The sequence below is a fragment of the Salvelinus namaycush genome, chromosome 14 (genome assembly GCF_016432855.1).
Source record: "Salvelinus namaycush isolate Seneca chromosome 14, SaNama_1.0, whole genome shotgun sequence".
NCBI classification, from domain to species: Eukaryota; Metazoa; Chordata; class Actinopteri; order Salmoniformes; family Salmonidae; genus Salvelinus; species Salvelinus namaycush.
The window spans coordinates 35,858,893-35,873,227 of NC_052320.1; the positions used below are offsets into that span (position 1 = coordinate 35,858,893).

At 45.0% G+C, this 14,335-nt stretch overlaps 1 protein-coding gene across 4 annotated transcripts; it reads left to right on the plus strand.

Moving 5' to 3' along the window:
* The first annotated feature begins 222 nt into the window (after positions 1 to 222).
* LOC120059454 (interferon-related developmental regulator 2-like) lies at positions 223 to 13,957 on the plus strand. 4 transcript variants are annotated; one of them, XR_005478152.1, is made up of 14 exons: positions 223 to 690; positions 2,038 to 2,100; positions 7,552 to 7,668; positions 7,772 to 7,862; positions 9,557 to 9,681; positions 10,032 to 10,189; positions 10,308 to 10,361; positions 10,537 to 10,715; positions 10,930 to 11,038; positions 11,306 to 11,440; positions 11,616 to 11,744; positions 11,934 to 12,026; positions 13,128 to 13,288; positions 13,427 to 13,957. XR_005478152.1 is itself a non-coding variant. In XM_039008508.1 (13 exons), the coding sequence occupies exons 1-13, from the start codon at positions 651 to 653 to the stop codon at positions 13,206 to 13,208; spliced, it is 1,374 nt and encodes a 457-aa protein (XP_038864436.1). In that variant the 5' UTR covers positions 223 to 650; the 3' UTR covers positions 13,209 to 13,957. The 4 variants fall into 4 exon arrangements, 3 of the variants coding, with proteins under 3 accessions (XP_038864436.1, XP_038864438.1, XP_038864437.1); XM_039008508.1 differs by having other exon boundaries at positions 13,128 to 13,957; XM_039008510.1 differs by lacking the exon at positions 2,038 to 2,100 and having other exon boundaries at positions 13,128 to 13,957.
* Positions 13,958 to 14,335: the final 378 nt, after the last annotated feature.

Sequence of the window (14,335 nt, forward strand, 5' to 3'; positions counted from 1 at the left end):
ACAAAATAAACCAATAAATTAGTTTCAAACTGCTAGTGTTATTTACATTCCTCACCACACAAATCCTCAGACAGACAATCCAAACGGCTTTATTAAATGTATGGTATTGTGGGCACTGTAGCTTAATCGAAGATGAATTCATGCTTTGGGCACTTGAGCGAGAATCATCATATGACTACAATACCCAACTTCGCCTACAATATCTAAAAAGAGGTGGAGCATGTCCGGTCTGGAAAGCGGTTACTGAGGAGAAGATGGTGGAATTTGAAACAGTAATGTGCTCGATACTCTGTCCCAAACACTTTGACAAATATTTTCTATCTCAACCTGGCATTAGATATCGGCTACCCGGAGACAATCACAGATAATATATTCTGAAACATTGAAGAAAACGACATTCATCGAGTTGTAAGAGCTAACTCAATGATATTGTCTGCCGTGGTGGCTGAAACGTGGTGCCACTGAAAACACGACGTGGGTGTATTGTTAGTTTGGCTAGCCAAGTTTTGGCTATATTTGTTTTGGAAATCTGGTGTCATCGCACAAACTAAGAACTTGAATATCATCTGGGATTGTGTTCAAAAAGACTGACACCGGTGGTGCCCTGCTGACAATTGGAAGGGAAGTGGTGAAGAAACCTGACTGGCGACATGCCAAGGAGTAAAAAAGGGAAACGTGGTTCGAACAAGTGTAAGCTAACTGCTAACCTTTTTTTTACCAACACACGATCATGTGTAGTAGAAGGGCTAATATCTTCTATACTGGACAAACTAAGATGGCATAGCTAGTTAGCTAAGTGTTGTGCAACTGCCAGAATTGATCAGCATATGGAACAAAGTTACTAGCTATTACAGTATTTTCTTATTGAATGTCAATTTCTTTGATAGTAACACATAACGGCTATAAGACATATCTGTATGCTATGCATTTTTTTTTTTTGCATTCCTAGCTAGCCAATTTATCTTGCTTTAGCTAACTTGGGTTTGTATAATTTACCACTTGATCATTCAAAGTGACATTACAACATAGTGTAACATAACGTTAGTGGCAAGTCTGCTCTAAAGCTAGACAAGCATGAATGGTAAAACGCTTGTCCCTGAGATAATTTTTAGCAGGGTTCGTGTCAGTCTCTGAAAATGTCTCAAGTGAGGTCATTTGCCTGTGATGGGCCAACACGACTCGAGCCTGGTCCTTTGACCGGCAATGCTGTCACATTTCACACGTTTAGATCGGAATGCGGGACATACAGTTACAATGCTTTTGTGTACTGTGTGTGCGCTTTTCGTTATACCTATTTTGTGCCGACCACATGTTTGCCAGAGCTTGTAGCTATATAACTAGCAGGGCGTTCTGCTCGCCGCCCCTGGTAAATTGTGGTTTGATGTGGGTAGTGCACATCACATGCTGACGCAACACATCCCTGGTGGACTTGGCAGAGATTTCAATTGCGTACTCCTCACGTCCTCGTCTCTTTCTCAAAATCCATTGGAGGAGAAGATCAGAGGGGAAGGACCTCCGGCTTTCTCATCCAATGGATTTTGAGAAGGATATGGAGGGGGAGAAGAGGCGCATGCCATTGGGTGCTTCCCTGTGTCAGATTGCTGAAGCTGAAACTCAGTTTTGCCCGATGTACAGGTGGCCAAATGTCAGTAGTGTGGTGTAAACCTCCAAATTATGGATCATAATTAACTTATGCTCAACTAGAATGCATTAGCTAGCCATCTCCCAAGTAAAATCCAGGTTTATCACAAACACAGACTAATCTCATAGTATATATTACACTTACACACAGAACTCTCCATATGACAATACTAAAGATGGCAGAATTCATCTTATTGATGTTCCATTTATGAGAATTATCAAACTGTAGAAAATGTTCTGACGGGTTTACAGAGAAGACTGTCTGGGGGAAGCAAGAGATACATTTCTGAAAGCAACATGAGGAGGTTTAGTCTCTGTCTAAAAGTCTCTTCCTCCACCCATGGCCAACTTGCTATCCATCCACCCCTCCCCTCTCCACCTGAACCCCTTTTACAGGCTCTCTCCGACATGAGGTTCTACAATTGCAGCTGTCAGCCAAGGGCCCCCTGTCTCTCAAAGGTAACGCAGCAGAGCGCCAACCCCTGGCCTGCTTCAAACCTTATTCCTCATTTGTCACCTGGACCCATTTTATGCCTATGACCATCTGTCAACTATTCCTGTTTGACCATCACATCCCAATACTTCCCCATCCACTTAACACCTCTTTACCATTGGACGTCATTGTCACAATTAATATGGTCTTGCATGGCCCATGACGTTACAGGTGTAGTAGCTGCTTTCAACCATTCCTAACTATAGCTGTGTTCAAATACCCATACTAGCATAGTGTATACTACATACTTAATGGGTATATACTACATACTATATACTATTAGTTCATTTTAGTGTACTGTAAACCATCGGTGTCATTTCAGTTGAGCGTACTAGCGCTTCGCCTGTCTACCTGGAAGTTGATGCTGTTGCTATGCAACCTCTTGCTAGCTTGTTAGCATAACAAATGACTAGCTAGACATTTTATGATTTCGTGTGGGTTCGTAAATTCAATCTGGAGTGCCAGAGTGCGTTTGTAAATCCAGAGCGTTGTCAGATTGTCCGTTTGTAAATTCAGTGTTTCGCTCTCTGGCTGAGGAGTAGGGTTAATCTGAGCTTTCTGACCTCACAGCGGCAGTCAAGCACCCAAGCTAACTGGCTAACGTTGGCTAGCTTGCTAGCTATTTCCAGACACAAATCAGAGAACAGAACTCACTCTGACCACTTTACTCGCCCTAGCAGAGCTGGTTAGACTGTTTGTTATCCAGAGTGTTGGTGACTGTAACTACCGTAACTGTGCTGCTGGCAACAATTTAATTACGCTTTCTTTTGCCAACGTTTACTGACATATATTCAATGGGTGTTGAGCGTTCGTAAATTCATCCGTTATTCTGCACTCTGGCACACACAGAAGAGAGTGCTCTGAAATTGGAGTAGATAGCCAGAATTAACAATGTCCATTGAGAACGCACAACGACTATACCACTTAGCTAAGAATGATGTGAATAATCAAGTCAATAAATGTTGGTTAGTTAGATTTATAATTAATATACTGCCTGGCAAGTTCAAATTATTAGTAAAAGAAAAGTTCAAATTATTAGTAGTCAACTAGCGTTAGGTAACTAGCTAACAACATACCGGTACATATTACTGCTGTAAAGCTATGTGGTTCATAAGGATGGCGTAGCTAACAAATTCAGCCAACAACGTGTAACGTAACTCATTTGAAAAGTCATTACTTTATTACATTGCTCAACAGTTTCTTAACATTTGTCATAATTAGTTATAGCAATGAATTTGTATCCATTCTCTCGTCAGACTTTGGCTGCACAATTTCTGCCGGTTTCTTCAAATCGGAGAATTGTGAAGCCATGCCCATTTGCTGAAGAAATGCATTATGGGCCCTAAAAGCACGGAAATGGTGTCCACTTGCTTGTGTACTTCATATTTTGGCGAATTTAGTACAACATCCGGGAACTTTTGGCATACTAACTATATCCATATTATGACCAATTGAGTACTACATACTCAATTTATGTCACGAATAGTGTGGTTAGTATGAGTATTTGAACACAGCTCTTGTCTTCTGGGAGTTGACTGCTGTATGTTTTTCCCTGCCTATCACCTCAGCTGGTCTCATGTCCCAGGATTCCCAGCATTCTCTCCCCCTATGTCCTGCTAACGCTGTATCACCAGATGGATACTCCCAGCTCCACCCTCCCCTCTGCACCCCACCCCTCCCCTGATTGTGATGCCATGTTAGCCAACTCACTGACCTCACTCTTCTCATAGAGGCTTCATTCAGAATGCTGCATGGCACTCTCTCAAAACCATAGCATTACCATTCGTCAGCTTTCCTATCGCATACACCCTGTGTTGTTTTGATGCTCTATGGTTCAGGTTCTTTCCTCAGAGAAATCTGTTTGTAATTCCAGTCATGTTGTGATGTGCCAGAATCTGACTTAGTTTTTTTAACCTTGAGCAGCCGGGAAGTTGCTTATGAAACGCTGCGTTAAAGACCCAATTGGCCAAGACTAAGTCTATATGTGGGCACAGGAAGCCCATGCTGGTATGTGAGAGACAGTATGGTCCCCAGTAAGGGGGGGGGGGGGGGGGCGTGGTTACGACAATGAGGTCCCGCCCTTTCCTCTCACTGGACGTATGGAGAGAAGAGAAGCCCTGCCACTCAAGCGCCTCCCCTTGGCATGACTGAGGTGCACTGCAGTCAGTTGTGGAAACGTTGAGTGATTGCTATGGGCTGACACGTGCATGGTGGTTCGGAACACAGGCACGCACTCCCCAGGGGGGGGGTCAAGGTTGCGCACCAGTAAGTCACGTGACTGATAAAGGCCCACTCAGGATCACTAGGAACAGAGTGGTGAGGTGAGTGACACTTATTGAATTAGATCAATGGCAGTCATTGTAGAATAGAAACTAAAATTAATGGACGTGTTTCCTGGAAGTCATTGTTTCTCTGGACTTCATAGTAAATGTGGTCATACTATTTTATTTTTAATTGAACCTTTAACTAGACAAGTCAGTTAAGAACCAATTCTTATTTACAATGACGACCTACCCCGGCCAAACCCTAACTCGGACGACGCTGGGCCAATTGTGCGCCGCCCTATGGGACTCCCAATCACGTCCGGTTGTGATACAGCCTGGAATCGAACCACGGTCTGTAGTGATGCCTCTAACACTGAGATGTAGTGCCTTAGACAGCTGCGCCACTCGGGAGCCCATATTATATAAGCCTGGAGGTACTATTATACTATTATATACACTACAGTACTGTTGTCATCAGCTCATGCCTCAAAGTTCCTCCTGTGTTTTTACCCAAGTTATTCTCAGACATGTCATTTTAAAGGCTTCCCCTAGCCCTAGAGCCATTGAACAGGAAGGGGATTGAATCGCTGGATTCCCTCCGTCCAGGTCTGTCAGCCCGGTGAACTTTCCTCCAGTAAAGCTCTCTCTGATGGGGCAGGCCAGATGACTGGCTGGGCTTGTGGGACAAAGATATAGGTAGAAGTGTGTGGGGGAGGTTGGGCTGTGGGGGGGTCAGCCTGGCCAGAACTGGGTTAGGCTCCCATGCTGGCTCAGGGCTTTCTAATGTTGTCAGGATTACCGTGGGCCAGTCACATAGTCGTTGCAGTGACCCGGACGGTCATTGTGTGGGATGGGGGTCAGGCAGGTCGTGTCAGTGTGACCCAGAGGCTACAACCTCACTGTGGGACATGGAAACTATGGCCTCTTCGGCGAACAGTACTGTAGGAAGAGGACAGGTCATACCTGTGTCAGGGCCACTGAGGTCATGGATCTCATTGATATCCATAAAGCCCTCCATGGTAGACGAACTGTCAAATCAAGATGGAAAATTACAAGTCAAATGTTATCCAATTTACCAGAAATACTGTTGATTTAATCGAAGCGCATGTACAAGTTGAAAGACTTGTGAGAGCTTGGCCTGAAGAGCCGTCCCTCACTTTGAATTCAGGCAGGAAATCAACATTTGCCCAACAGTTGGTATCTGTAGTACAGCAGCAGACAGTGCAGAACCAGTCAAATGTTAATAATGTAATGGAGACTATGGTGTTTCTGCCACCTGTCAGGTTAGGGCCACAGTCCGGTAGCTGTGCTACTGGCAGTGCCAGTCGACTCAAATCAAAGGTTATTCATTTATTGCATTCACAGATTTGCAGATGTTATCGCGGGTGCAGCGAAATCCTTGTGCTTCCAGCTCCAACAATGCAGTAATACCTAGCAACAAAACCAAAAAATACACATAATCCAGAAATATTCTATAAATTACATAGGACGAGCCATGACCAGAATACAGTATATTACGTGTAGTATGTAAACATTTAAGTGAGCAGTGTTCCGTGACTGTATGTACATAGGGCAGTAGTCTCAAGGTTCAGGGCAGGGTACTGGGCGGAGGGCTGCTAGTGTTGACTGCTTGACAGGCTGATGGTCTGGAGATGGAAGCTGCTTCTCAGTCACTCGGTCCCGGCTTTGATGCACCTCTGTCTCCGCCGTCTAGATGTTAGCGGGGTGAACAGGGCTTTGCTCGGTAGCTGAGGTCCTTTTGATCTTCTTGGAGGGCAGGCAGTGTGCCTCCGGTGATGCGTCGGGCTGACCGTACCAACCTTTGGGGAGACCTGCGGTTGCGCATGGTGCGATTTGCCGTACCAGGCGGTGATACAGCCTGACGGGATGCTCTCAATTGTGCATCTGTAGAAGTTTGTGAGGGTCTTAGGGGCCAAGCCAAATGTCTTCAGCCTCCTGAGTTTGAAGAGGCGCTGTTGGGCCTTCTTCACCACACTGTGTGAAGGGACCGTTTCAGGTTGTTAGTGATTAGCACACCGTGAAACTTGAAGCTGTTGACCCTCTCCGCTGCGGCCCCGTCGATGTGGATAGGGGCTTGCTTTCTGCTGTCTCCTGTAGTCCACAATCCTTCATTTTGTTGAGGGTGAGGTTATTGTCCTTCCACCAGTCTGCCAGGGCTCTCATCTACTCCCTGTAGGCAGTCTCGTCGTTGTTGGTCACCAGGCCTACCACTGTTGTGTCGTCAGCAAACTTGATGGTTTTGTTTGAGAAGTGCGTGGCTACGCGGTCATGGGTGAACGGGGTGTACAGGAGGGGGGCTGAACACACCACCCTTGTGGACACGCCACCCTTGTGGGGCATCTGTGTTGGGGATCAGTGTGGTTGCCTACCTTCACCACTTGGTGTCAGACCGTCAGAAAGTCCAGGACCCAGTTGCACAGGGAGGGGTTCAGACCCAGGGCCCTGAGCTTAGTGATTAGCTTGGAAGGTACTGTGGTGTTGAAGGCTGAGCTTTAGTCAATGAACAGCATTCTTACATAGGTATTTCTCTTGTCCAAGTGGGATAGGGCAGTATGCAGTGAAATGGCGATTTCATAAACTGGTTTGGGAATCAGTCAGCCCTGGGCATGTTAGAGGTGGGTCACGAGTTATGAGAATACATCTATAATCATACAATTATTTCTTAGTTTGGGCCTATGGAGGACGATTTGGGTCACGGGTGGACGGTTAGTTTCTCATTGGTATCAAGCTGAAAAAGTTTAAGAACCCCTGGTCTAGGATGTAAGGAGGTGTTTATGGTCCCTAACTCGCCTCTCAAAGCACTTCATAGTGACGGACGTGAGTGGTGCGGGGCGATAGTCATTTAGTTCAGTTACCTTCGCTTTGTTGGGCGCAGGAACAACGCGACCAGCATTCCCAGTTTAGCTACGTGGATGTGCTCGTGTCAGCACCGGGGGCAGAATAGACCCTGCTCTCTATAAGGAGCGGTTCCTGGGATATCATTACTGACGGACACCAACAGCTGAGCCACTGACAGACGTGGTTCACTTCGAGCTCACTCTTCTTCTCTCCTCCCCTGCCCCCCTCCGGTCCCTCTGTCCTGCTCTCACTTCCTCTCCTCTCTGTCCTCAATTCTTTCTCTCGTTCTCGTAGGCGGGAGGAATGGGGTGAAGGGTGAGTCGGGTGCCAGTGATGATGAGCTGGCGTCTGACGTGCTCAGTCACTACAGCAGCGCCAGCGAGAGCGCCTCGGTCGTGGACGAGGCCACTGGTGGGTACACACACACACACACACACACACACACACACACACACACACACACACACACACACACAGGGGACAGCATCATTGCCTTGTATCTTGTCCACCACAGGGGGAGGTGGTGAACCAGTAGATGAACAGACTGCCCAGGAGGAGACGGAGGACAAGCTGAAACAATGCATAGATAACCTGATGGACAAAGGGTGGGTGTCACAGGATTTGATGTTTTTACGAAAGGACTTATTGTACACATTCTAACTGCACAAAAAACGAAAGCCACTGATGTTGCTAGTACTTGTCTAAATGGACATTAGGAACATGCGGTGCCTTCAGAAAGTATTCAAACCTCTTGACTTTTTCCACGTTTTGTCGTTAAAGCCTGAATTTGAAATTGATTTAATTTACCTTGTTTGCCATTGGCCTGCACACAATACTATCCCGTAATGTCAAAGTGGAATTATGTTTACAAATGAATAAAAAATGTAATGTCTTGAGTCAATAAGTATTCAACCTCTTTGTTATGGCAAACCTAAATAAGTTCAGGAGTAAACATGTGCTTCAAGTCACATAAGTTGCATGGACTGTGTGCAATAATAGTGTTTAACATGATTTTTGAATGACTACCTCATCTCTGTACCGCACACATACAATTATCTGTAAGGTCCCTCGGTCGAGCAGTGAATTTAAAAAATAGATTCAACAACAAAGAACAGGGAGGTTTTCCAATGCCTCGCAAAGAAGGGCACCTATTGGTAGATGGGTACAAATATTTTTTTTTTAAAGCAGACATTGAATATCCATTTGAGCATGGTGAAGTTATTAATTACACTTTGGAGGGTGTATCAATACACCCAGTCACTACAAAGATACAGGTGTCCTTCCTAACTCAGTTGCCGGAGAGGAAGAAAACCTCTCAGGGATTTCACCATGAGGCCAATGGTGACTTTAAAACAGTTGAAAGGCTGTGATGGGAGAACAGGATGGATCAACAACATTGTAGTTACTCCACAATACTAACCTAATTGACAGAGTGAAAAGAAGGAAGCCTGTATAGAATAAAAAATATTACAAAACATGCATCCTGTTTGCAATAAGACACTAAAGTAAAACTGTAAAAAAAATGTAGCACGGAAATTGACTTTGTCCTGAACATAAAGCATTATGTTTGGGGCAAACACAACACATCAGCGTGGTGGTGGCTGCATGGTGTTATGGGTATGCTCGTCATTGGCAAGGACTAAGGAGGTTTTAGGATAAAAAGAAACGGAATGGAGCTAGGCACAGGTAAAATTCTAGCGGAAAACCTGGTTGTCTGTTGCTTTCCAACAGACACCAGGAGACAAATTCACCTTTCCACAGGACAGTAACCTAGGACACAAGGCCAAATGTACACTGGAGTTGCTTACCAAGACGACATTGAGTGTTTTTGAGTGGCCTAGTTACAGTTTGGACTTAAATCTGCTTGAAAATTGATGGCAAGACTTGAAAATGGAGGTCTAGTAATGATCAACAAACAACTTGAGAGCTTAAAGAATTTTAAAGCTAATGTGCAAATATTGTACAGTCCAGGTGTGCAAAGCTCTTAGACTTACCCAGATAGACTCACAGCTATAATCACTGCCAAAGGTGATTCTGACATGTATTGGCTCAGTGGGTTGAATACTTATCTAATCAATAGATTTTTTTTTTTTTTTTTTTTTTTACAAATCTTCCAATGAGAGTATTTTGTGTAGATCGTTGACAAAAAAAATGACAAGTCCATTTTAATCCCACTCTGTAAAAAGTCAAGTGGTGCGAATACTTCCAACGATGGTGTACGATTTGTCCTCTCGTAACGACAGCATTAGGCAGAGATGTGTAGACGTACTGACGTGGTCCTTCCTCCCGTCCCGCTCAGTGCAAAGACGCGCCTGGCAGCCCTAAGCTCTCTGGGAGGGGCCTTTTCCTCCAAGCTGCTCTATGACTTCCTGATAGAGCGGCGCCTCACCGTCAGCGACTGCCTGGAGAGGAGCCTGCGCAAGGGTGAGACACCACAGCACTGTGTGTGGGTTGTGGTCTATGAATTACGGTGGTAAATATAGTCAAACGTACATCACTTTAGGTGGTGCTGGCCTGAGTAAACACTTGAAAAGATGATTAGGACTTGCTCTACCATACCTTTTATTTGGCTTGAAATGTAACTATTTCTATCCAAAAATGGACCTTCATCGAGTCTGAATTTAGGCTCAACGAATTCAGTTAATCTTCTGATTGACCAAGTCCTGCGATAGCCTGACTTCTCTTGTCGAGCTTGTAAAATGGGATCTTACCCCTCCACCCTTTTCCATCCCTCTACTCTGTTTATGTCCCTTCTCTCCGTTCTTCTCTCTCAGGTGGTGGAGAGGAGCAGGCTGCAGCGGCCACAGTGTGTGCCCAGCTGTGTGTGCAGCTCGGCGGGGGGGACGAGGGCGAGGAGGGTTTCAAGATCCTCCGGCCCGTCCTCAGTGCCATCATGATTGACGGCTGTGCCAGTGTGGCCGCCCGCCAGAGTGTGAGTGTCACCATTGGCCTTCGTCACACTCCTGTTGTCGACGGCCGTCTTTCCACTAAGAGTGCCTTCTTTGTAAGTCGCCGTTTTTAAAAGTTGTTCATCCCTCTTCCTCTTGCAGTGTGCCCGAGCGCTGGGTATGTGCTGCTACGTTTCTGCTGCGGAAGACGGAGAGGTGAGATTCTCTAGAAATCCTTTTCATTCTATTTCTCTGTAGCTGTAAAAGAGATGTAGTATGGAAAATCAAGATCCAGAAATGGAGTCTGAATGCATGGTTAATTCTCTCTTTCTCTCTCTCTCTCTCGCTTTTTGTCTCTGTCATTATTTTTTCCTCTCTCCCTCTGTGGCAGGACTTGGTGAAATCCATGAGTCACCTGGAGAGTGTGTTCACCATGTCGTACCCCAACCGCGAGGGCACCCTGCCCACCCCCAATGCCGGTGCCCCTGGGCTCCACAGCGCCGCCCTGCATGCCTGGGCCCTGCTCGTCACCCTCTGCCCCGCCTCCCGCCTCACTGTGCTGCTGGACCTGTGAGTGACACACACAGACCGACAGGGGCTGCGTCTCAAATGACACCCCCGTTCCCCATTTAGTGCCGTAGTCCTGCCCTGCATATTTGACTATAGAAGTGCACTGTATGGCCACGACATGGGGAATAGGGTGCTATTTGAGACACAACCGGGATCTGAATATATAACCTGCCACATTGCTCAGCTCACGTCCTCGGTCTCCTCTTGTGCGCAGACATCTACCCAAGCTACAGGCCTGCCTGGAGAGCAGCGACGTGAACTACAGGATAGCTGTGGGGATGACCATAGCCTTGCTGGTTGAACTGGGAAGAGATATAGACAGGGTATGTTTTGCCTAATGAACAACCAGGGGCTGTATGTGTCAAGCATCTGAGTAAGAGTGCTGATTTAGGATCAGTTTTGCCTTCTAGATCACAATGAATATGATTACATGGGGGGGGGACCTGATCTGAGATCAGCACCGACGTTCTCTGACACTTTGTGAAAACAGGCCCTGGTTCTACTCGCTCAAACACAATATGGAGGCAATGTAGAGCCCGTGGAGAGGAAGTGGGGGAAATATCCCCGCTGATTCTTGTTTTTCTGTGCAGGAATTTGAGTTTGAAGACAGCGACACGCTGTGCGAGTGCCTGAAGGGCCTGGCCACCGACGGGAACAAGCACCGTGCCAAGAACGACAGGCGGAAACAGCGCACCATATTCAGAGAGGTGTTACATTACATAGAGGTGAGGGACCACGAGTCACCCTGAGAACGTTAACCGGTGCAAGGTTCTAACATTGCTCGAGGGTTTTTAAATCACACCAGATCAGTCACTGTAACTGGAGACCATTGGTCAGACAGTGAGAGAAATGTGTAATGTTGGATTTTTTTGAATGCCATTTTTGCCCAACGTGGTGCAGAATGAGGACTTCTCCGAGGAGAACATCCGCTTTGGTGTGGAGGGCATCTACATCGACAGCTGGATGCGCAGGAGGGTCTACGACGCCTTCAAAGAGGTGCTGGAGTCTGGAGTGAGACACCATCTTCAGGTTTGATCAAACGTCTAGGTCTATACCTGTGTTGGTAGGATGTAGTTGATATCTTTGCTATAAAGAGACTATCTCTGCAACCAGAATGTTCTAATCAAGTCTTTCTGGAGGTTTGTGATGCTTGCTTGCCTCCTTATTTATCCTTTGGAAATGGCTAGTTGTAAATGGTGTGCCTGGTCTTGTCTCTAGTTTAACCCGCTGCTGAGGGACATATTTGGCCTGGGACCCCCCCAGATACTGGACTCGTCTGTCAAATCCAGCAAGATCTCCCGTTTCGAGAAGGTGACCCCCATGGCCTATGACTGTTTCCAAACACACCTCCCACCAGCACATAACCCTTTGTCATGAAACCACGACCACTGACAAATACCCACTTCACCTGACACATACCTGTTCAACAACCACATGGTGCATTTCATGTGAGATCTCCACTGTCTAATTATACTGAACAAATATATCAACTTAGCATGTGACAATTTCAAAGGTTTTACTGAGTTACAGTTCATATAAGGAAAATCAATCAATTGAAATGAGTTCATTAGGCTCTAATCTATGGATCTCACATGACTGGGCAGGGGTGCAGCCAAGTGGGTGGGCCTTGGAGAGCATAGGGCCACTCATTGGGGAGCCAGGCTTAGCAAATCAGAATGAGTTTTCCCCCACAAAATAGCTTTATTACAGACAGAAATACTGTTGAGAAGCCCCCCACTGACGATCCACTACATGAAGAAGCTGGATGTGGAGGTCCTGGGCTGGTGTGGTTACACGTGCTCTGCAGTTGTGAGGCCGGTTGGACATACTGCTAAATTCTCTAAAATGACGTTGGAGGAAGCTTATGGTAGAGAAATGAACATTCAATTCTCTGGCACCAACTCTGGGGGACATTCCTGCAGTGAGCATGCCAATTGAAAAATCTGTGGCATTGTGTTGTGACAAAACTAAATTTTAAAGTGGCCTTTTATTGTCCCCAGCACAAGGTGCACCTGTGTAATGATCATGGTGTTTAATCAGCTTATTTATATGCCACACCGGTCAGGTAGAAAGATTATCTTGGCAAAGGAGAAAGGCCCACTAACAGGGATGTAAAAAATAAATACATATGTTTGCATAAAATTTAAGAGAAATAAGCTTTTTAGCGAATGGAAAATGTCAGGGATTTTTTATTTCAGCTCATGAAACATGGGACCAACACTTTACATTTTGCGTTTATTTTTGTTTAGTGTAAATGATTGTTGGTTAAACAAAATGTACTGGTCCGTTTTGATTTAGCAGTACCATGAAATGTTATGAGTTTGCCTAGTCTTCACAGGACTGCCCTCCATATTGGCATTCTTTATTTTGAAGGGTGTAAGTCTAACCTGTTGATTTATTTTCCTCTCACAGCATCTGTTCAACTCGGCGGCATTCAAAGCCAGGACTAAACTAAGGAACAAAGTGAGGGACAAGCGAGCAGATGTGATGTGAGGAATTGATGGAACGTGCCGTAGCCATATAGGACGAAGACCGAGGAGAAGAATACTGGGGTGTATTCATTGAAGCGAAAGGTCTGGAATGTTGGAGACCAATGTGATGAATAGAGCTGACATGATTTCCTATACAAAATGACAGACAATCCTGTCTGTTCTACACAGTACATTTCTATAGTGAACCTTCTGTAACGTTGCACCCTCCTTCCTGTACAGCCCCCTGGCCCAAATTGTCATCATGCCCCCTACCCTTCGTCTCACAGGACCCAGTGGCTGCTGCCAAACCAGGGACTTGGCAGACAATGCAAACGTGTGTTTTTATTTAATTTAACACCACAATAAAACTGACCTATGAGATGCCTGAAAATAAAACAAAAAGGTAGTTTATTGTACCATTTTTAAAATTAATATTTTGGATGAACATCTAAACCATTTTTGGTCATGTATTTTACTTTCTAATTTATTGAAAGTGGGAGAACAGTATGATTTTTAAAGTAAGTTATTTTTAGACTTCAAATATGGGAAGAAGACTAAGAGAATTAAGGTGTCATTTTTCATGTATATTTTTATGCAGGTTGGTTGTGCATAATAATGCATATGTATATACAAATGCATATGTATGTATTCAAGGAGTGCATTGAACAATGGAGATGTATTTTGACAAGCAATGCTATGTAATAACCCAAAGGGTTAGGCAAATTAATTGATTATGGATAAATGAAATGTAATAAACACTCACACCAAGGATGTATCTGTTCATTATTTTGGGTTTAAAAATATATATTTAAATGTTCACATTGTAATGCAGATACCAAAGGCAAGGCATGAAAAGGTACCAATTAAACTCAGCAAAAAAAAGAAACGTCCTCTCACTGTCAACTGTTTATTTTCAGCAAACTTAACGTGTAAATATTTGTATGAACATAAGATTCAGCAATTGAGACACTCAACAAGTTCCACAAATGTGACTAACAGAAATTGAATAATGTGTCCCTGAACAAAGGGGGGGGTCAAAAGTAAGTCAGTGGCCACCAGCTGCATTAAGTACTGCAGTGCATCTCCTCATGGACTTTGCCAATTCTTCCTGTGAGATGTTACCCCACTCTTCCACCAAGGCACCTGCAA